At 47.8% G+C, this 23645-nt stretch overlaps 2 protein-coding genes across 2 annotated transcripts; both read left to right on the forward strand.

Annotated features, from left to right (window-relative positions):
* The first annotated feature begins 1756 nt into the window (after positions 1–1756).
* Positions 1757–11980, forward strand: LOC134821024 (major surface trophozoite antigen 11-like). Its single transcript, XM_063831687.1, has 10 exons — positions 1757–1760; positions 1951–2213; positions 2600–2759; positions 3808–3957; positions 4103–4255; positions 5795–5947; positions 6962–7090; positions 10885–11037; positions 11223–11375; positions 11682–11980. The coding sequence occupies exons 1-10, from the start codon at positions 1757–1759 to the stop codon at positions 11978–11980; spliced, it is 1617 nt and encodes a 538-aa protein (XP_063687757.1).
* Positions 10948–23645, forward strand: LOC134820724 (plasminogen-like). Its single transcript, XM_063831299.1, has 15 exons — positions 10948–11037; positions 11223–11375; positions 11682–12141; positions 12312–12591; positions 12909–13071; positions 15001–15112; positions 15373–15450; positions 15659–15774; positions 16204–16303; positions 16691–16936; positions 17228–17309; positions 21424–21569; positions 22612–22724; positions 22830–22959; positions 23519–23645. Exons 5-15 carry the CDS (start codon positions 12946–12948, stop codon positions 23548–23550), a joined length of 1281 nt encoding a protein of 426 aa, XP_063687369.1. The 5' UTR covers positions 10948–11037; positions 11223–11375; positions 11682–12141; positions 12312–12591; positions 12909–12945; the 3' UTR covers positions 23551–23645.

Genomic DNA, 23645 nt, shown 5'->3' on the forward strand with positions numbered 1-23645 from the left:
TTTCTTGTTTTATATTATCATTATGTTTAAAAAATCCGGCCCCTTTTGGAGGGGGAAAAACTGGTTTAGGGAATAAAAATTTTTCATTTTAAAAAGGGGGGGGGGGGTGGGGGGGGGGGGGGGGGGGGTTTTGGGGGGGGGGGGGGGGGGGGGGGGGGGAAAGGGTTTGAAATTTGGGTGAACCCCCAAAATTCTTAAATCCGTTTAAAACCCCTTTTCCCCCCATTTTTAACCTTTTTTTAATTGTAAGGTTTTGAAACCCTTTTTAAGGAAAACCCCCTATGTGTTTTGTAACATTGAATTTTGTGGGAACTTTCCTAAGGCTTTGAATTTAATTTTTTGGTGTGTCATGGTCTTTTTTCCCCCCGGGGTAATTTTTATTTTCCTTTTTAAACCCAAGTAGGTAAAGGTTTTAGTTTTTTAAATTGGGTTTGTTTAACCAGGGACTGCAGGGAAAAAGGAAAATTTTATTATTTTATTAAACAAAATAGGAAATTTTTGGAATTGAGTAAAAAATTTTGGGTTTGGGGAATATTAAACTTGATTTTAAAAGGGGGAAAGGGGGGGGGGGGGGACGGGGTTTGGCAGTGCGTAAAGTCCCCAAAGGGTCTTACATTTCCTAAGGTAGTTTAATTTATGGTAACTTTTATTTTTAATTATGGTGATATGGAAACCTTGTGGGTGTAACTATGGAAAACTTGTTCAGGGGCTGAAGTGCCCTAAGGGGGTACACTTTAAGGGGGGGACGCTTGTTTTGACTGTATACGGGAAACCCTTTACAACGACGCGGGGGGAATGAGGGAGTGAAAAAGGATCCCCGGGCGGGTTTCTTTTCTAAAGGAGGTAAATTCTTTGCTAAATGTGGCTATTTAATATTTATTTACAATAACACACGTGCAATTAGTTTATTTACATACTGACTTTGCATGTGCAATTTTGTATATTAACTAATGAATAACCTTCAACGTGCAATTAACATTGAAATTTTAACGTGCATGTTTTTAATCAAATAGCATCGCACGTGCTGGTTTGTAATCAATTAATATTGCACGTGCAGGTTTGTTTAAAAAATCAAATTACCTTTGCCGTGCGGGTTTTTTAAAAAATTAACATTCCCCAAAAGTTTCAGGGTTTGTTATCAATTAACTTTGCCTTCGGTTTTTAAAAAATTTAACATTGCACTTTGGGGCTTTGGGGTTTTGAAAATCAATTAAACCTTTTTGAAAATTTGCCGGGGGTTTTAAAATTAATTTAAACCATTGCACGTCCCGGTGACGAGAATTTTTGGGCCGTGCCCGGGGGGTTCAGTACAGCCCAGTCGGGTTCCTCTTCCAGCACCAAGGAAAGGGCCCGGAGAATAAGTCCAACTTCCCACAAGTGCCAAAAGTGCCAAAAAGGTCATTTAAAAAAATTTTATTTTTCAGTACTATTTAGTGCGTTTTCGGGTAAACTTGTAAAGCATGTTATTAAGTGAAGATAAGAGATCTAGAACCACTAACCGTTTATTTACTAGATATTTATTTATTTTTTTAAATGGGTTTTTATTTATTTTTTCCCGTATTTTTTTAAAATTCTGGGAAAGGGTTTAGAAAAATTTTTAAAGGGACCTTTAAAAATTTAATTTTTTAAATTGAAAAAAGGTTGTAATTTTCTGTCCCCGGGGTCCCTACTCAGTTTCAGGGGTTAACCAGATGTGGGAAAAACTATAAAACCATTTTTGAAACCCTCCAGTCCCCGGGTGTATTATAGAAACCCGATGTGTAACACAAAAAACCGGATGTAGTAATTTTAGCCCCCATATTAGAAAACTTTTAAAAAACCCAGTTTGTATTTAACTTTTTAGTCCCAAAACGTAGAAAAAATATAGTAACCAGATTTTAGAAAACTTTTGTAACCGGGACGTGTAACTTGTAAAAAAGGACTTTAGTAATTTTAATTTTCTGTCGCCAGGTCACTACTCAGATCACGGAGTAGCGGAATGTGATCCTTGTCCCCCCGGATCCTTTATAGACTTCACCGGGGCTACTTACTGCAAGTCCTGTCCTGTCGGCCACTACCGCCAGAAGCCGGGATATGACGACTGTGAGCCGTGTCAGAAGGGCTCAGCTGCTGAGGTGGAGGGGAGTTTGCAGTGCCCTAAGTGTCTGGTGGGCGAGCACCAGGGCCAGGAGGGACAGGCTACGTGCGACAAGTGTCCCGCCGGCTACTTCCAGGTAATGTGCGACAAGTGTCCCGCCGGCTACTTCCAGGTAATGTGCGACAAGTGTCCCGCCGGCTACTTCCAGGTAATGTGCGACAAGTGTCCCGCCGGCTACTTCCAGGTAATGTGCGACAAGTGTCCCGCCGGCTACTTCCAGGTAATCCAGGTGCATATTATCTTCTTTATCCCCTGTTTTTCTTATTTTCAGAGTGACTTTGTTAACTGGATCCTCTCGCCTGTAAAAGGGACTTCTAGCCTAATAATATAGGGACTAATGGGTGAAATGATGATTTGTACTTTCACCCACTAAAGTCTCCTCATTTTCCTCAGATAATAATATAGGGACTATTGGGTGAAATGATGATTTATACTTTTACCCACTAAACTCTTTTTCCTCAGAACAAAGTAGGAGCGGAGAAGTGTGAGGCGTGTCCAGCAGGAACATTCTCCCAGCAAGGGTCTGGGTACTGCGTGAAATGTCCGGCTGGATCCTACACTGACAAGGAGGGACAGGGACAGTGTTATCTCTGTCCTGCTGGGTCTTTCAATGACGACGAAGGTAGTTGTGGTTATTATCTAGCATTAATTTATTAGATGATCATATATTCAATTAGATAAGTTAAGTCTCTAACCCTCCCCCTCCCAGGCCCCTAACTCTAACCCTCCCACCTCCCAGGCCCCTAACTCTAACCCTCCCCCCCCCCAGGCCCCTAACTCTAACCCTCCCCCTCCCAGGCCCCTAACTCTGACCCTCCCCCCTCCCAGGCCCCTAACTCTAACCCTCCCCCTCCCAGGACTCTAACCCTCCCCCTCCCAGGCCCCTAACTCTAACCCTCCCCCCCTCCCAGGCCCCTAACTCTAACCCTCCCCCCTCCCAGGCCCCTAACTCTAACCCTCCCCCTCCCAGGCCCCTAACTCTAACCCTCCCCCCTCCCAGGCCCCTAACTCTAACCCTCCCCCTCAGGCTCTACAGGGTGTGACCCATGTGCAGCAGGAAGTGCGGCCCCTAACTCTAACCCTCCCCCTCAGGCTCTACAGGGTGTGACCCATGTGCAGCAGGAAGTGCGGCCCCTAACTCTAACCTCCCCCTCAGGCTCTACTGGGTGTGACCTATGTGCAGCAGGAAGTGCGGCCCCTAACTCTAACCTCCCCCTCAGGCTCTACAGGGTGTGACCTATGTGCAGCAGGAAGTGCGGCCCCTAACTCTAACCTCCCCCTCAGGCTCTACAGGGTGTGACCTATGTGCAGCAGAAAGTGCGGCCCCTAACTCTAACCTCCCCCTCAGGCTCTACAGGGTGTGACCCATGTGCAGCGGGAAGTGCGGCCCCTAACTCTAACCCTCCCCCTCAGGCTCTACAGGGTGTGACCCATGTGCAGCAGGAAGTGCGGCCCCTAACTCTAACCTCCCCCTCAGGCTCTACAGGGTGTGACCTATATGCAGCAGGAAGTGCGGCCCCTAACTGTAACCCTCCCCCTCAGGCTCTACAGGGTGTGACCCATGTGCAGCAGGAAGTGCGGCCCCTAACTCTAACTCTCCCCCTCAGGCTCTAGAGGGTGTGACCCATGTGCAGCAGGAAGTGCGGCCCTAACTCTAACCTCCCCCTCAGGCTCTACAGGGTGTGACCTATGTGCAGCAGGAAGTGCGGCCCCTAAAGCTGGAGCTGCTATGTGCGAGGTTTGCGGGGCTGGTTTCTACTCTGAACAGGGGGCTGACGAGTGTTTAGAGTGCAAACCCGGACATTACAACGACCAGGACGGTACGTTGTTTTACTTGTTACCATGGTTACACTCCTGTTATCATGGTTTTACCTTTATCTTTGTTGTGTTAGTGTTAGTAAACTTGGTGTTCATCATTAATTAGGAGTCAAACTTACCTTGAAAAAAATTTACATTTCACCCCAGGTTCCGGGACCTGTATAGCGTGCAGTGCAGGAAGTTTTGCACCAGGCACTGGTAATACAGAGTGTGTTCCTTGTCCGGCCGGCCAATACTCTGAGAGTGATGCTGCTGATAAGTGTGTAGATTGTCAAGCTGGTACTGTTGCTGAAGTGGAAGGTTAGTGCTCCGTTACCATGGTTACACTCCTGTTATCATGGTTACACTCCTTTTATCATGGTTACACTCCTATTTACGGGTTTATCAATCGTTTTTATCTAAGAGATGTATCAGTTCAATTCTTTTCTAACTGAATTACGTAACCAAATAAGGTAATAACCCTCCCCCTACACCAGGGTCCACGTGATGCCCAAATAAGGTAATATCCCTCCCCCTACACCAGGGTCCACGTGATGCCCAAATAAGGTAATAACCCTCCCCCTACACCACGGTCCACGTGATACCCAAATAAGGTAATAACCCTCCCCCTACACCACGGTCCACGTGATGCCCAAATAAGGTAATAACCCTCCCCCTACACCAGGGTCCACGTGATACCCAAATAAGGTAATAACCCTCCCCCTACACCACGGTCCACGTGATGCCCAAATAAGGTAATAACCCTCCCCCTACACCAGGGTCCACGTGATACCCAAATAAGGTAATAACCCTCCCCCTACACCAGGGTCCACGTGATGCCCAAATAAGGTAATAACCCTCCCCCTACACCACGGTCCACGTGATGCCCAAATAAGGTAATAACCCTTCCCCTACACCAGGGTCCACGTGATACCCAAATAAGGTAATAACCCTTCTCCTACACCAGGGTCCACGTGATGCCCAAATAAGGTAATAACCCTCCCCCTACACCAGGGTCCACGTGATGACCAAATAAGGTAATAACCCTCCCCCTACACCACGGTCCACGTGATGCCCAAATAAGGTAATAACCCTCCCCCTACACCAGGGTCCACGTGATGACCAAATAAGGTAATAACCCTCCCCCTACACCAGGGTCCACGTGATGCCCAAATAAGGTAATAACCCTCCCCCTACACCAGGGTCCACGTGATGCCCAAATAAGGTAATAACCCTCCCCCTACACCAGGGTCCACGTGATGCCCAAATAAGGTAATAACCCTCCCCCTACACCAGGCTCCACGTGATACCCAAATAAGGTAATAACCCTCCCCCTACACCAGGGTCCACGTGATGCCCAAATAAGGTAATAACCCTCCCCCTACACCAGGGTCCACGTGATGACCAAATAAGGTAATAACCCTCCCCCTACACCAGGGTCCACGTGATGCCCAAATAAGGTAATAACCCTCCCCCTACACCAGGGTCCACGTGATGCCCAAATAAGGTAATAACCCTCCCCCTACACCAGGGTCCACGTGATGCCCAAATAAGGTAATAACCCTCCCCCTACACCAGGCTCCACGTGATACCCAAATAAGGTGATAACCCTCCCCCTACACCAGGGTCCACGTGATGCCCAAATAAGGTAATAACCCTCCCCCTACACCAGGCTCCACGTGATGCCCAAATAAGGTAATAACCCTCCCCCTACACCAGGCTCCACGTGATGCCCAAATAAGGTAATAACCCTCCCCCTACACCAGGGTCCACGTGATGCCCAAATAAGGTAATATCCCTCCCCTTACACCAGGCTCCACGTGATGCCCAAATAAGGTAATAACCCTCCCCCTACACCAGGCTCCACGAAGTGCGCTGCTTGCTCTGCTGGTACTTTTGCGTACGGGGAAGGGAACCTCAAATGTAAAGAATGTTCCAAAGGTTCCTTCTCTGGTAGTGACGGTATGGACCACTGCAACAAGTGCTCTGCAGGCTCCTTTTCTTCTGAAGACGGTTAGTGCTCTGTTACCATGGTTACGCAGGTATGGAATTAAACAGGAATTAAACAGGAATTAAACAGGAATTAAACAGGAATTAAACAGGAATTTAATACAGCAATTCATAAAGACGATCAGAACTCTAAAAATCGAGAGAATGCTATAAAAATAAAATCTTAAAAATTAACCGTGTTACAATTTCTCGAAAGAAAAAAAATCGAATATAATAATTTAAATACGATTAAAAAGTCATGGAGATGAGATCTATGTCTCGGTGCATAAGTTAAAAGTAGTCACGGAAAAACCCACCCCCCCCCACCCCACCCCCACCACCACCAAAACCCCCCCCCAAACCCCCCCCAAACCCCCCTCCCCCCACTACCCCCACCCAACCCCCCCCACTAAAACCCCCCCCCTAACCCCCCACTAACCCCCACCCCAACCCCCCCCCTCCCCCCCCACACTAAAATCACCTCACCCCCCCTAAACCCCCCTAAACCCCCACACCCCACCACACAAACCCCCCACCACAAACAACCCCACCCCAACACCCCCAAACCCCCCCTCCCCCCCCCTAACACCACCCCTCCCCACACACTAACACCACACCCAACAAACCCCCCCCAAAAACCCCCCTAACCCCCACTAAAACACCCCCTAAACCACACCACCCACCACACTAACCCCACATAACACCACAAAAACACCACATAACCTACCCTAAACACCACACTAACACCCTAACACCCCACTAAACCCCCCCTAAACCCCACTAACACCCCCATAAACCCCCACTAAACACCCCCCTTAAAACCACATTAAAAACCACCTAACACCACACTAACACCACACTAACACCACACTAACACCACACTAACACCCACTTTCCCCCACACTCCCCTCACACAACCCAAACCCCCTAACACCACATAACCCACATAACACCAAACTTAAAACCCCCACTAACCCACACTAACACCCCTAAACCCACTAAACCACACTAACACCACACTAACACCACACTTCGCAGGTTCCTCTAATTGCACATTGTGTCCCGCGGGCAGTTTAAATTGGGCAGGGGGGAGCCTATCCCGCAACCCCTGCTCTTTGGTACCCCCCGGCAACTGGGAAAGGGTCTCTAAAGTTTCTCTGCCTGTGGGTCCCGGGTCCATTTCTGGCAAAGGGGGGTATTGATAAAACCCCTCCCCAAAACACTAAACCCCCCCCCCTCCCCCCCTTCTTTTACCCCCCTAACCCCCCCTACCCAAAAATTTTTCCCACTTTAAAACCCTCCCCCAAACCCCTTTTTCTCCCCCCCTAACCCCTCCCTAACCCCTTTTCTTACACACTAACCCCCTTCCCCCCAACCACTTATTTTTACCCCCCTAAACCCCCCCCTAACCCCTTACTCCCACCACCCCTAACCCCCCCTAACCACTTTCTTTCCAACCCAAAACCCCCCCCCTAACCCCTTTTTTTACCACATAAACCCCCCCCCTAACCCCTTACTTCTACCCAAATAACCCCCCCCCTAACCACTTACTCCTTTCCACACTAACCCCTCCCCTCACCCCCTTTCTTCACCCCACTTAACCCCTCCCCTAACCTCTTACTCTACCACACTAACCCCTCCCCCTAACCACTTACTTCTACCACACTAACCCCTCCCCCTAACCACTTACTCCTACCACACTAACCCCTCCCCTCACCCCTTACTTCTACCACACTAACCCCTCCCCCTAACCACTTACTTCTACCACACTAACCCCTCCCCCTAACCCCTTTTCTCCACACTAACCCCCCCTGACCCCTTTTTTCCTACAACCCCCAAACCCCCCCCTTTAACCCCCACCCCCCCACCCAAAAACTAACCCCCCCCAACCCTATTCTAACATAACCCCTCCCCAAACCCCTTACTTTTTCCCCCCTAAACCCCTCCTTCCTACCCCTTACCCCACTAAAACCCCCCCCCTCCCCTTACTTCTACCAAAAAACCCCCCTTAAACCCCCCCCCCCTCCCCCCCCTTACTTTTCCACCCCTAACCCCTCCCCTCCCCCTTTTCTACCCCACTAACCCCCCCCTACCCTTCTTCTACCCACTAACCCCCCCCCCAAAACCCCCTTTCTTTACCCCACTAACCCCTCCCCCTAACCCTTACTTCTTTTCCCCATAACCCCCCCCCCTCACCCCCCCTTCTTTACCACATAACCCCCCCCCCCCTAACCCCTTTCTTTACCCCACTAACCCCCCCCTCACCCCCCTTTCTTCTACCACACTAAAACCCCCCCCCAAAACCCCTTTCTTCTACCAAAACTAAACCCCCCCCCCTACCCCCTTTCCCCATAACCCCTCCCCCCCCCCTTTTCTTTTCCACATAACCCCCCCCCCTAAACCCTTAAATTTAACATTTAAACCCCCCCCCCTAAACCCTTCCCCCTACCACACTAAACCTCCCCCCAACCCAAATTCTTTTTTTCCCCCTAAAACCCCCCCCCTAACCCTTTCTCTACCCCCTACCCCCCCCCCAACCTTTTTTCTCCCACTAACCTCCCCCTAAACCCCCTTTCCTTTTAACCCACAACCCTCCCCCCCCTTTTACCCCCCACCCCCCTCCCCCCCCCCCTTTTCTTTAACCCCCCCCCCCCTCCCCCCCTTTTTACTTCCCCCATTAAACCCCCCCCCCAACCTTTACCTACCCCCCACCACCCATAAGCCATAAACACAACCCCCACCCCACCCACAACCAACACCCCCACCACACCCATACCCCACCCCCATCCAACAACCCCCCACCCACCCACCCCCCAACCACTACACACCCCCCACCCACCCCAACAAACCCCCACACCCCACCCTACACATCTACACCCCCTACCCTCCAACCCTTCCAAACCCACACCCCCACCCCATCATACCCCCCACCCCCACACCACCAACACCACCCCCCCCACCCCACCCAACCAACCACCCCCACCCACCACCCAACAACACCCCCCCCCCACCCCATCAACCAACATCAACCCCCACCCCACCACCAAACACCCCCCCCCCCCACCCCCCCCTCCCAACCCCCCCCACCCCCCCCCCCCCCCCCCCCCCCCCCCCCCCCCCCCCCCCCCCCCCCCCCCCCCCCCCCCCACCCCCCCCCCCCCCCCCCCCCCCCCCCCCCCCCCCCCCCCCCCCCCCCCCCCCCCCCCCCCCCCCCCCCCCCCCCCCCCCCCCCCCCCCCCCCCACCCCCCCCCCCCCCCCCCCCCCCCCCCCCCCCCCCCCCCCCCCCCCCCCACCCCCCCCCCCCCCCCCCCCCCCCCCCCCCCCCCCCCCCCCCCCCCCCCCCCCCCCCCCCCCCCCCCCCCCCCCCCCCCCCCCCCCCCCCCCCCCCCCCCCCCCCCCCCCCCCCCCCCCCCCCCCCCCCCCCCCCCCCCCCCCCCCCCCCCCCCCCCCCCCCCCCCCCCCCCCCCCCCCCCCCCCCCCCCCCCCCCCCCCCCCCCCCCCCCCCCCCCCCCCCCCCCCCCCCCCCCCCCCCCCCCCCCCCCCCCCCCCCCCCCCCCCCCCCCCCCCCCCCCCCCCCCCCCCCCCCCCCCCCCCCCCCCCCCCCCCCCCCCACCCCCCCCCCCCCCCCCCCCACCCACACCCCCCACCCCCACAACCCCCCCCCCCCCCACCCCAACCCCAACCGCCTCCCCCCCACCCAACACCTCCACCCACCCCCTCCCACCCACCCACATTCCACCCCCCCACCCCTCCCACCCCATTCCATCCCCCCACCCCTCCCCACACCCTAACCTACACCCCCCCCCCACCCCACCCCCCTTCAACCCCCCACCCCCCCACCCCCAACCGACCCCCCCACCCCCCCCCACCCCCCTTCTACTACCCCACCTCACCCACCCTCCCCTCAACCCCCCCTTACCAAAAAACCCCCCCCACCCCTCAAAAAACCTTAACCCTTTCCCACCTACCCCCTCCCCTCAACCCCTTCTTCTACCACCCCAACCCCCCCTACCCTTTTTCTACCAAAATAACCCCCCCCTCCCCCCCCTCCACACTCCCCCCCCCCTCCCCCCTTTCTTCAACCCTCCCCCCCCAACCCCACTTCCCCCCACATCACCCCTTCCCCCCAAAAACCCTTCCCTTTTACCCCCTAACCCCCCCCCCTACCCCTTACTTTACCCCCCCCCCCTCCCCCTAACCCCTTTTCTACCCCACTAAAAACCCCCCCCCAAACCCTTTCTTCAAACCCCAAAAAACCCCCCCTCACCCCCTTTCTTTAAACACTAAAACCCCCCCCCCCCCTTAAAATTTTTACCCCAATAACCCCCCCCCAAAACCCTTTTCTTTCCCCCACTAACCCCCCCCTCACCCTTCCCCTTTTCCCCACAAAACCCCCCCCCCTAACCTCTTAAATTTACCCCACTAAAACCCCCCCCTCCCCCCTTTTTTCTACCACACAACCCCTCCCCCCAACCCTTTCCCTTTTACCCCACAAAAACCCCCCCCCCTAACCCTTACTTCTCCCCCCCTAACCCCTCCCCCCAACCCTTCTTCACCACACAAAACCCCCCCCCCTAACCCTTATTTACCAACTAAAACCCCTTTCCCCTTTAATTACTTTACCCCACTAACCCCTCCCTCACCCCTTACTTCTACCACACTAACCCCTCCCCCTCACCCCTTACTTCTACCACACTAACCCCTCCCCCTAACCCTCTTACTTCTACCACACTAACCCCTCCCCCTCACCCCTTACTTCTACCACACTAACCCCTCCCCCTAACCTCTTACTTCTACCACACTAACCCCTCCCCTCACCCCTTACTTCTACCACACTAACCCCTCCCCCTAACCTCTTACTTCTACCACACTAACCCCTCCCCCTAACCCTCTTACTTCTACCACACTAACCCCTCCCCCTAACCCCTTACTTCTACCACACTAACCCCTCCCTTGTCAGGACAGTCAGAGTGTTCCCCGTGTCCAGCTGGACACGCTCAAAGTCTCCCTGCTCAGGACTCCTGCTACATCTGTCAACCAGGCCAGTACTCACCCACTGAGGGTAGCACTAGGTGTTCCCAGTGTCCCGCTGGTTCCTTCTCCAACCAAGCAGGTTAGTAACCTAGTAACCAGTTTGTAACCTAGTAACCAGCTAGTAACCAGCATTAGGTGTTCTCAGTGTCCGGCTGGTTTCGTCCTAACAACCTGTCACCCTGACAACATGTCACCCTAACAACCTGTCACCCTAACAACCTGTTACCCTAACGACATGTTACCCTAACAACCTGTCACCTTCAGGAAAGTCCTTCTGCACGGTGTGTCAGGGAGGTTGGTACCAGCCCTACCCCAAGCAGAAGGAGTGTAAGATCTGCCAAGCAGGGACTGCTCAGGGTAAGGAGGGGGCTACAGAGTGTAATGTGTGTGAACCTGGCTCCTTCAGCAACAAAGATGGTTAGTGATATTTTTATATTTTCAACCTTACAAACTGTCACCCTAACAACCTGTCACCCTAACAACCTGACCCCTAACAACCTATCATTCTAAAGTTCTAACAACCTATCACCCTAACAACCTGTCACCCTAACAACCTGTCACCCTAACAACATATTCCCTAGCAATCTGACCCCTAACAACCTGTCACCCTAACAACCTATCCCATAACAACCTATCCCCTAACAACATATCACCCTAACAACCTGACCCCTAACAACCTGTCACCCTAACAACCTATTCCCTAACAACCTATTACCCTAACAGGAGCACTAGATTGCATCCCCTGCGCTGAGGGATCCTCCCAAGGTAACGAAGGGCAGACTAGCTGTAACGTATGTAAAGGAGGGCAGTACGCCGGAGGGGAAGGTAACCTGAAGTGCGGGGAGTGCGCTGCAGGCTCCTTCTCCCAGTCAGGGGCGGGTAACTGCACCCTCTGTTCTGCTGGTTCCTACTCCACCTCCACCTCCTCCCGCTCCAAGTGCTCTCTCTGTGAACCCGGCAGGTTCGCCTCAGGAGAGGGTAATACGGAGTGTCTGAGTTGTGAGGCCTGGGTCCTATGCTGAGTACTGGGGGACCGGACAGTGCGACCTCTGTGCTCCCGGACACTATGTTAACTTCAAGGGATCTACCAAGTGTTTGGAGTGTAAGGTTGGGTTTGAAGCTCCTGCAAATGGGACGGCTCTCTGCGCTGCTTGCCAACCTGGCTCCTTTGCTAATGAAACTGGTTTACACTTTACACACTTTCTGCTCACATACTCAGTTCTCATTTCTCCTCAGTTCCTCTTTGTTACTGTCTATTTACCAGTCTATTTACCACTTGTAACCTGACTCCCCCTCTATCTGTCTATATACCACTTTATTTACCACTTGTAACCAGTCTTCCCCCTCCTCCAGGATCAGTGAAGTGTACGGAGTGCTCCCCTGGTCAGTTTAACCCGTACGAGATAGCAACCTCCTGTACACACTGTCCGGCTGGGTCGGTGTCTGGAGAGAGTGGAGCTGCTGAGTGTACAGAGTGTGGAGGGGGGAGTGTTGCTGGGGAGGATGGGCTCGCTCAGTGCACTCAGTGTACTCCGGGTTATTACTCTGTGGAGAGGACTCTGTGTGCTCCTTGTGCTCCTGGCTCCTTTAACAATATTACCGGGGCCAGCCAGTGTCAACTGTGTGGTGTGGGGTGAGTGAGGGTATTGTTTGTTATTTTTCAATCATGAAATTAAATGCCAAAGATATACAACTTACAATTTTTGACTGGTTCAAATTCTTTGATGGCCTTCAAATCAGTACGAATAATAAAAAATTGGCCAAGGAATAAGAATTTTAGTGCCAAAAATGTGGACCCCCAAGTGGTATCAAAACTCGAATTAAATAGGTAATAATTATTTTAGTCTCTTGAGTCTTGACACCACTCTAGGGTTAGAAAAGGGTTCCTGCTAGTGTTATATAATACACAAACTAGCAATTACGTTACTTAATCATTTAATTAAACACCAGGTACGACGCCCCCCAGAACGCGAGTCTTGCTTGTGACATGTGTGAGCCCGGTGCCTTCTCCGACAACCCCGGCACACCTGAGTGCAGTCTCTGTTCTCCGGGTCATGTTGTGGATATCTCCGGAGCTGAGGGATGTGATGCTTGTCCTCAGGGATACGAACAGGTATTATAAGGGGTGTGATGCTTGTGCTCAGGGATACGAACAGGTATTATAAGGGGTGTGATGCTTGTCCTCAGGGATACGAACAGGTATTATAAGGGGTGTGATGCTTGTCCTCAGGAGTACGAACAGGTATTATAAGGGGTGTGATGCTTGTCCTCAGGGGTACGAACAGGTATTATAAGGGGTGTGGTGCTTGTCCTCAGGGATACGAACAGGTATTATAAGGGGTGTGATGCTTGTCCTCAGGGATACGAACAGGTATTATAAGGGGTGTAGTGCTTGTCCTCAGGGATACGAACAGGTATTATAAGGGGTGTGATGCTTGTCCTCAGGGATACGAACAGGTATTATAAGGGGTGTGATGCTTGTCCTCAGGGGTACGAACAGGTATTATAAGGGGTGTAATGCTTGTCCTCAGGGGTACGAACAGGTATTATAAGGGGTGTGATGCTTGTGCTCAGGGATACGAACAGGTATTATAAGGGGTGTGGTGCTTGTGCTCAGGGATACGAACAGGTATTATAAGGGGTGTGATGCTTGTCCTCAGGGGTACGAACAGGTATTATAAGGGGTGTGATGCTTGTGCTCAGGGGTACGAACAGGTATTATAAGGGGTGTGATGCTTGTCCTCAGGGATACGAACAGGTATTATAAGGGGTGTGATGCTTGTCCTCAGGGGTACGAACAGGTATTATAAGGGGTGTAATGCTTGTCCTCAGGGGTACGAACAGGTATTATAAGGGGTGTGATGCTTGTCCTCAGGGATACGAACAGGTATTATAAGGGGTGTGGTGCTTGTCCTCAGGGGTACGAACAGGTATTATAAGGGGTGTGATGCTTGTCCTCAGGGGTACGAACAGGTAATATAAGGGGTGTGATGCTTGTCCTCAGGATACGAACAGGTATTATAAGGGGTGTGATGCTTGTCCTCAGGGGTACGAACAGGTATTATAAGGGGTGTAGTGCTTGTCCTCAGGGATACGAACAGGTATTATAAGGGGTGTGTTGCTTGTCCTCAGGGGTACGAACAGGTATTATAAGGGGTGTGATGCTTGTCCTCAGGGGTACGAACAGGTATTATAAGGGGTGTGATGCTTGTCCTCAGGGATACGAACAGGTAATATAAGGGGTGTGGTGCTTGTCCTCAGGGGTACGAACAGGTATTATAAGGGGTGTAGTGCTTGTCCTCAGGGATACGAACAGGTATTATAAGGGGTGTGTTGCTTGTCCTCAGGGGTACGAACAGGTATTATAAGGGGTGTGATGCTTGTGCTCAGGGATACGAACACGTATTATAAGGGGTGTGATGCTTGTCCTCAGGGGTACGAACAGGTATTATGAGGGGTGTGATGCTTGTGCTCAGGGATACGAACACGTATTATAAGGGGTGTGATGCTTGTCCTCAGGGATACGAACAGGTATTATAAGGGGTGTAGTGCTTGTCCTCAGGGGTACGAACAGGTATTATAAGGGGTGTGATGCTTGTCCTCAGGATACGAACAGGTATTATAAGGGGTGTGATGCTTGTCCTCAGGGATACGAACAGGTATTATAAGGGGTGTGGTGCTTGTCCTCAGGGATACGAACAGGTATTATAAGGGGTGTGATGCTTGTCCTCAGGGGTACGAACAGGTATTATAAGGGGTGTGATGCTTGTCCTCAGGGATACGAACAGGTATTATAAGGGGTGTGATGCTTGTCCTCAGGGATACGAACAGGTATTATAAGGGGTGTGATGCTTGTCCTCAGGGGTACGAACAGGTATTATAAGGGGTGTGATGCTTGTCCTCAGGGATACGAACAGGTATTATAAGGGGTGTGATGCTTGTGCTCAGGGATACGAACAAGTATTCTTAGTACTAACTACCAGTGTTTGTTAGACTGACAGCAGGTCTATCGCTCTATTCCAGCTATATAATATAATTTCAGCCTAAAGCAGGAGCGACTGAGTGTAAGATTTGTCCGGAGGGAACCTACACTGACTCAGAAGGAAGTGATAACTGTGTGTCCTGTCCGAGAGGAACGTACCAAAATAAGCAGGGTTAGTAACCTAGTAACCAGCTAGTAACCTAGTAACCAGCTAGTAACCAGCTAGTTACCTAGTAACCAGCAAGTAACCAGCTAGTAACCAGCTAGTAACCAGCTAGTAACTGTGTGTCCTGCCCGAATGGAACGTACCAAAATAAGCAGGGTTTGTTTATGAAAAAGTTAAAAGAAGACCTGATTTAACCATAAAACGTTAGTTTATAAACTTGTATAACCACTGATTTATATCAGCGGTAACCATGGTAACTATATCAGGAGGTAACACCTGCTCTCCTTGTCCTGATGGGAAGACTACATCAGCTGAAGGAACGACCGGAATAGAAAAGTGTTATTGTAAGTATTGAATGTAACCCCCCCTCCCCCTCCCCCAGTGTTATTGTTAGTATTGAATGAAGCACCCCCTCCCCCTTCCTTTTATGAGGGATTTTATTAGACTCCAATTTTGCACAGCGAGAACTGTTTGTTTTTCAACTTAGTTAACGTTTAGCTTAACTTTAAATTTTTATACATTTTTACAAAATAGTGTAACCCACTTTTGCAGGGGAGCAGTGCCCTATCGGTTACCATAGAAACTCGGAGACTAATGATTGTGACGAGTGTTCTCAGGGAACCTTCACAGACACTGTAGAGTCTCCTGAGTGTACGCCTTGTGCTATGGTGGGTTATACAACAACAACGTGTTACGCCACTGTAACACACACAACACACCAGTGTTACGCCACTGTTACACTGTAACACACAAAACACACACAACACACCAGTGTTACGCCACTGTAACACACACAACATACCAGTGTTACGCCACTGTAACACACACAACACACCAGTGTTACGCCACTGTAACACACAACACACCAGTGTTACGCCACTGTAACACACTCAACACACCAGTGTTACGCCAATGTAACACACACAACACACCAGTGTTACGCCACTGTAACACACACAACACACCAGTGTTACGCCACTGTAACACAACAACACAGATTCACAGACACTCAACACAGATTCAGAGACACTCAACACAGATTTAGAAAGTTTTAAACTACATTTTGTATAGTTCAGATTAAATAATATTGTCTCCAGGGCTTCTTCAACCCGATCAGAAGACAGAGAAAGTGTCTTCAGTGCCCTGTAAAACACTGGACCAGATCTACTGGCTCCATTCACCCCACCGACTGTATCGGTAAGTAACCTAGTAACCAGATAGTAACCTAGTAACCAGATAGTAACCTAGTAACCAGATAGTAACCTAGTAACCAGATAGTAACCTAGTAACCAGATAGTAACCTAGTAACCAGATAGTAACCTAGTAACCAGATAGTAACCTAGTAACCAGATAGTAACCTAGTAACCAGATAGTAACCTAGTAACCATATAGTAACCTAGTAACCAGATAGTAACCTAGTTACCAGATAGTAACCTAGTAACCAGATAGTAACCTAGTAACCATATAGTAACCTAGTAACCAGATAGTAACCTAGTTACGAGATATTAAACTAGTAACCAGCTAGGAACCTAGTTACCAGATAGTAACCTAGTAACCAGCTAGTAACTGTAACTTTATGATCAGGACCTATAATGACGATGTGTGATGGCACTAATATGACGGGTAACTGTACGACTTATTACGATGTAGAGCTATCAGTGCCCTTCACCGCTCAGTCCCTTGAAGTAAAGGCCGGCAAGTTCAAGGTCTGTTCAGGCAAGAAAATGTACCTGAAATGTGAGATGATCTCCTACCCGTTCAGGGTTGATGACGTCACTGATGACGTCACCAGACAGCTCTCTTTCAGTCCGCTCAGTTTGGAGTCTGACAGTGAGTTAACAGTATTTAGTGTGTCTTGTTAAACTTATAATTATCATAAAACATTGTTACATATTATGTCTGATTAAACATTGTTACATATTATGTCTGATTAGTGAACATTGTTAAATATTATGTCGATGATTGATCTAAGAATATAATTTGGTATGAGGGAATCTTCTCCTTGATTCAATAATATCACATGTAAAATGCTTTACTTTAACAGTAAAAAAGTCAGTGTAACTATAGTTACAAAGGCAGTGTTACTATGGTAACTTTACCACTCCCCCTTTCTCCTCTCAGTTGACGACTCGTTCTGCTACGAAAACAGAGGAGAAGAGTTCGCTCCCACACGTTTCTACAACGCCACTATCAACGGACACGGGTGAGTGGCTTTTCATAGCTGTGAGGGAACTCTCAGACACTTAATACTTTAGTTACTATAGCAATTATAATCCATGCTCTATAATACTCTTGTTGCTATAGCTACTATAATCCATACTCTATGCTCTAGTTGCTATAGCAACTATAATCCATATTATAAACTCTAGTTGCTATAGCAACTATAATCCATACTCTATGCTCTAGTTGCTATAGCAACTATAATCCATACTCTATAATACTCTTGTTGCTATAGCAACTATATTCCATACTCTATGCTCTAGTTGCTATATCAACTATAATCCATACTCTATAATACTCTTGTTGCTATAGCAACTATATTCTATACTCTATGCTCTAGTTGCTATATCAACTATAATCCATACTCTATAATACTCTTGTTGCTATAGCAACTATATTCCATACTCTATGCTCTAGTTGCTATATCAACTATAATCCATACTCTATAATACTCTTGTTGCTATAGCAACTATATTCTATACTCTATGCTCTAGTTGCTATATCAACTATAATCCATACTCTATAATACTCTTGTTGCTATAGCAACTATATTCTATACTCTATGCTCTAGTTGCTATAGCAACTATAACCCCATGTAATCTCACTTCCACTGCAGGTGTAAGAACTGGATATAGCAACTATAACCCCATGTAATCTCACTTCCACTGCAGGTGTAAGAACTGGATATAGCAACTATAACCCCATGTAATCTCACTTCCACTGCAGGTGTAAGAACTGGATATAGCAACTATAACCCCATGTAATCTCACTTCCACTGCAGGTGTAAGAACTGGATATAGCAACTATAACCCCATGTAATCTAACTTCCACTGCAGGTGTAAGAACTGGCTATAGCAACTATAACCCCATGTAATCTCACTTCCACTGCAGGTGTAAGAACTGGCTATAGCAACTATAACCCCATGTAATCTCACTTCCACTGCAGGTGTAAGAACTGGCTATAGCAACTATAACCCCATGTAATCTAACTTCCACTGCAGGTGTAAGAACTGGCTATAGCAACTATAACCCCATGTAATCTCACTTCCACTGCAGGTGTAAGAACTGGCTATAGCAACTATAACCCCATGTAATCTAACTTCCACTGCAGGTGTAAGAACTGGCTATAGCAACTATAACCCCATGTAATCTAACTTCCACTGCAGGTGTAAGAACTGGCTATAGCAACTATAACCCCGTGTAATCTCACTTCCACTGCAGGTGTAAGAACTGGATATAGCAACTATAACCCCATGTAATCTCACTTCCACTGCAGGTGTAAGAACTGGCTATAGCAACTATAACCCCATGTAATCTAACTTCCACTGCAGGTGTAAGAACTGGCTATAGCAACTATAACCCCATGTAATCTCACTTCCACTGCAGGTGTAAGAACTGGCTATAGCAACTATAACCCCATGTAATCTAACTTCCACTGCAGGTGTAAGAACTGGCTATAGCAACTATAACCCCATGTAATCTAACTTCCACTGCAGGTGTAAGAACTGGCTATAGCAACTATAACCCCATGTAATCTCACTTCCACTGCAGGTGTAAGAACTGGATATAGCAACTATAACCCCATGTAATCTCACTTCCACTGCAGGTGTAAGAACTGGCTATAGCAACTATAACCCCATGTAATCTAACTTCCACTGCAGGTGTAAGAACTGGCTATAGCAACTATAACCCCATGTAATCTCACTTCCACTGCAGGTGTAAGAACTGGCTATAGCAACTATAACCCCATGTAATCTCACTTCCACTGCAGGTGTAAGAACTGGCTATAGCAACTATAACCCCATGTAATCTAACTTCCACTGCAGGTGTAAGAACTGGCTATAGCAACTATAACCCCATGTAATCTAACTTCCACTGCAGGTGTAAGAACTGGCTATAGCAACTATAACCCCATGTAATCTAACTTCCACTGCAGGTGTAAGAACTGGCTATAGCAACTATAACCCCATGTAATCTAACTTCCACTGCAGGTGTAAGAACTGGCTATAGCAACTATAACCCCATGTAATCTAACTTCCACTGCAGGTGTAAGAACTGGCTATAGCAACTATAACCCCATGTAATCTAACTTCCACTGCAGGTGTAAGAACTGGCTATAGCAACTATAACCCCATGTAATCTAACTTCCACTGCAGGTGTAAGAACTGGCTATAGCAACTATAACCCCGTGTAATCTAACTTCCACTGCAGGTGTAAGAACTGGCTATAGCAACTATAACCCCATGTAATCTAACTTCCACTGCAGGTGTAAGAACTGGCTATAGCAACTATAACCCCATGTAATCTCACTTCCACTGCAGGTGTAAGAACTGGCTATAGCAACTATAACCCCATGTAATCTAACTTCCACTGCAGGTGTAAGAACTGGCTATAGCAACTATAACCCCATGTAATCTAACTTCCACTGCAGGTGTAAGAACTGGATATAGCAACTATAACCCCATGTAATCTCACTTCCACTGCAGGTGTAAGAACTGGCTATAGCAACTATAACCCCATGTAATCTCACTTCCACTGCAGGTGTAAGAACTGGATATAGCAACTATAACCCCATGTAATCTCACTTCCACTGCAGGTGTAAGAACTGGCTATAGCAACTATAACCCCATGTAATCTAACTTCCACTGCAGGTGTAAGAACTGGCTATAGCAACTATAACCCCATGTAATCTCACTTCCACTGCAGGTGTAAGAACTGGATATAGCAACTATAACCCCATGTAATCTAACTTCCACTGCAGGTGTAAGAACTGGCTATAGCAACTATAACCCCATGTAATCTAACTTCCACTGCAGGTGTAAGAACTGGCTATAGCTCTATAGCAACTATAACCCCATGTAATCTAACTTCCACTGCAGGTGTAAGAACTGGCTATAGCAACTATAACCCCATGTAATCTAACTTCCACTGCAGGTGTAAGAACTGGCTATAGCAACTATAACCCCATGTAATCTAACTTCCACTGCAGGTGTAAGAACTGGCTATAGCAACTATAACCCCATGTAATCTAACTTCCACTGCAGGTGTAAGAACTGGATATAGCAACTATAACCCCATGTAATCTCACTTCCACTGCAGGTGTAAGAACTGGCTATAGCAACTATAACCCCATGTAATCTCACTTCCACTGCAGGTGTAAGAACTGGCTATAGCAACTATAACCCCATGTAATCTAACTTCCACTGCAGGTGTAAGAACTGGCTATAGCAACTATAACCCCATGTAATCTCACTTCCACTGCAGGTGTAAGAACTGGATATAGCAACTATAACCCCATGTAATCTAACTTCCACTGCAGGTGTAAGAACTGGCTATAGCAACTATAACCCCATGTAATCTAACTTCCACTGCAGGTGTAAGAACTGGATATAGCAACTATAACCCCATGTAATCTCACTTCCACTGCAGGTGTAAGAACTGGATATAGCAACTATAACCCCATGTAATCTAACTTCCACTGCAGGTGTAAGAACTGGCTATAGCAACTATAACCCCATGTAATCTCACTTCCACTGCAGGTGTAAGAACTGGCTATAGCAACTATAACCCCATGTAATCTCACTTCCACTGCAGGTGTAAGAACTGGATATAGCAACTATAACCCCATGTAATCTCACTTCCACTGCAGGTGTAAGAACTGGCTATAGCAACTATAACCCCATGTAATCTAACTTCCACTGCAGGTGTAAGAACTGGCTATAGCAACTATAACCCCGTGTAATCTAACTTCCACTGCAGGTGTAAGAACTGGCTATAGCAACTATAACCCCATGTAATCTCACTTCCACTGCAGGTGTAAGAACTGGCTATAGCAACTATAACCCCATGTAATCTAACTTCCACTGCAGGTGTAAGAACTGGCTATAGCTCTATAGCAACTATAACCCCATGTAATCTCACTTCCACTGCAGGTGTAAGAACTGGATATAGCAACTATAACCCCATGTAATCTAACTTCCACTGCAGGTGTAAGAACTGGCTATAGCAACTATAACCCCATGTAATCTCACTTCCACTGCAGGTGTAAGAACTGGCTATAGCAACTATAACCCCATGTAATCTCACTTCCACTGCAGGTGTAAGAACTGGATGGACACTCAGCACCCGGAAGCGGGAGATAGCACGTACTGTGCTAATCCTGACCCTAAACAGAAGAGCGAGCCGTGGTGCTACACACACGACCCTGCCGTGGAATGGGAATACTGCTCTGTTCCTAAGTGTGGTCAGTAGTGTTACTATTATTTTAATATTATCTAATACTGCTCTGTTCCTAAGTGTGGTCAGTAGTGTTACTATATTATCTAATACTGCTCTGTTCCTAAGTGTGGTCAGTAGTGTTACTATTATCTAAGTTTTACTTTATATAGTCACTAATATTATCTAATACTGCTCTGTTCCTAAGTGTGGTCAGTTTTACTTTATATAGTCACTAATATTATCTAATACTGCTCTGTTCCTAAGTGTGGTCAGTAGTGTTACTATTATCTAATACTGCTCTGTTCCTAAGTGTGGTCAGTAGTGTTACTATTATCTAAGTTTTACTTTATATAGTCACTAATATTATCTAATACTGCTCTGTTCCTAAGTGTGGTCAGTTTTACTTTATATAGTCACTAATATTATCTAATACTGCTCTGTTCCTAAGTGTGGTCAGTAGTGTTACTATTATCTAAGTTTTACTTTATATAGTCACTAATATTATTTAATACTGCTCTGTTCCTAAGTGTGGTCAGTTTTACTTTATATAGTCACTAATATTATCTAATACTGCTCTGTTCCTAAGTGTGGTCAGTAGTGTTACTATTATCTAATACTGATCTGTTCCTAAGTGTGGTCAGTAGTGTTACTATTATCTAATACTGCTCAGTTCCTAAGTGTGGTCAGTAGTGTTACTATTATCTAATACTGTTCTGTTCCTAAGTGTGGTCAGTAGTGTTACTATTATCTAATACTGCTCTGTTCCTAAGTGTGGTCAGTAGTGTTACTATTATCTAATACTGCTCTGTTCCTAAGTGTGGTCAGTAGTGTTACTATGTAATACTATTTAATATGATCTAATACTGCTCTGTTCTTAAGTGTGGTCAGTAGTGTTACTATGTAATACTATTTAATATGATCTAATACTGCTCTGTTCCTAAGTGTGGTCAGTTTTAATTTATATGGGGTGTTACTATGGTTACATTACCTTGTATAGTAGTGTTACTATGGTGACGTTACCTTATATGGTAGTTTGCAGACAATTAACCACTTTGATCCTTCCTCAGTTTGGGACTTTGAGTGCTACACTGGTACTGGGTTTGAGTACAGGGGCACTCTAGCCCGCACTGAACAAGGCTACACTTGCCAGAACTGGCAGAGCGACTGGCCCCATCCTCATGTTAGTTTAATATTTTATTTGTTATTTGCTAAACTTTATTTAGGAGGAGAACTTAATACGAGACTAAGCGGCTCCTTCATAAAATAACGAAATGTTTATCTGCAGAGTTATCACCGTGGTAACGGGGCAGGAGACCATAACTACGGCAGAAACCCGGGTAACAACGAGCGAGCCCCGTGGTGCTTCACAACCAACCTTTTCAAAAGATGGGACTACGTTAACCCTGGACGATGCAGTGAGTAATTTCATTATTAGTGCTCCATCTCCTAATAAGGGCATCACGTGGGGAGAGCTTCATCTCCTTATATGGGCATCACGTGGGGAGAGCTTCATCTCCTCATATGGGCATCACGTGGGGAGAGCTTCATCTCCTTATATGGGCATCACGGAGGGGGGGGGGGAGCTACTTTTAAAGCTAGTGTAGATTGGTAATGAACTAAGAACATTCATAAAGTTCTTCCCACTACTTCGTAGCAACTAGCAATTTATTGTATTTGAGATAATGTGAGGTTAATATCGAGTTAATGGTGAGTGGGGGGGGGGGGGGGGTGCAATTAACGGTGGATATTTTTGGCCCAATCTCCAGTTACTGAGCTTTTGTAGAACACGATCTAATTTTAACGTCATACCGCCTGCAGTCCGCGGTTGTGGAGCAATAGACTAACAGGTGCATTATAAAGCGTTATCTGGTATTAAACTATAGAAACTGGGTTAGTGTTACTATACATCACTATGGTAACTGCATATATTACTATGGTAACTATTTATGTGCTTATATATATTGTTTTTTTCAGGTCGTGACAAGTTTCCATTCTACAAAGAATAGTAATAATATCAAGATATCTTTTGGTTACCATGGAAACTATCAAGATATTCCTGCAATAAACGTGATTTTAATTTTAAGTATTGTTTGTTCTATAG

This window comes from Bolinopsis microptera, chromosome 9, assembly GCF_026151205.1.
Source record: "Bolinopsis microptera isolate Bmic1 chromosome 9, MBARI_Bmic_1.0, whole genome shotgun sequence".
NCBI classification, from domain to species: domain Eukaryota; kingdom Metazoa; phylum Ctenophora; class Tentaculata; order Lobata; family Bolinopsidae; genus Bolinopsis; species Bolinopsis microptera.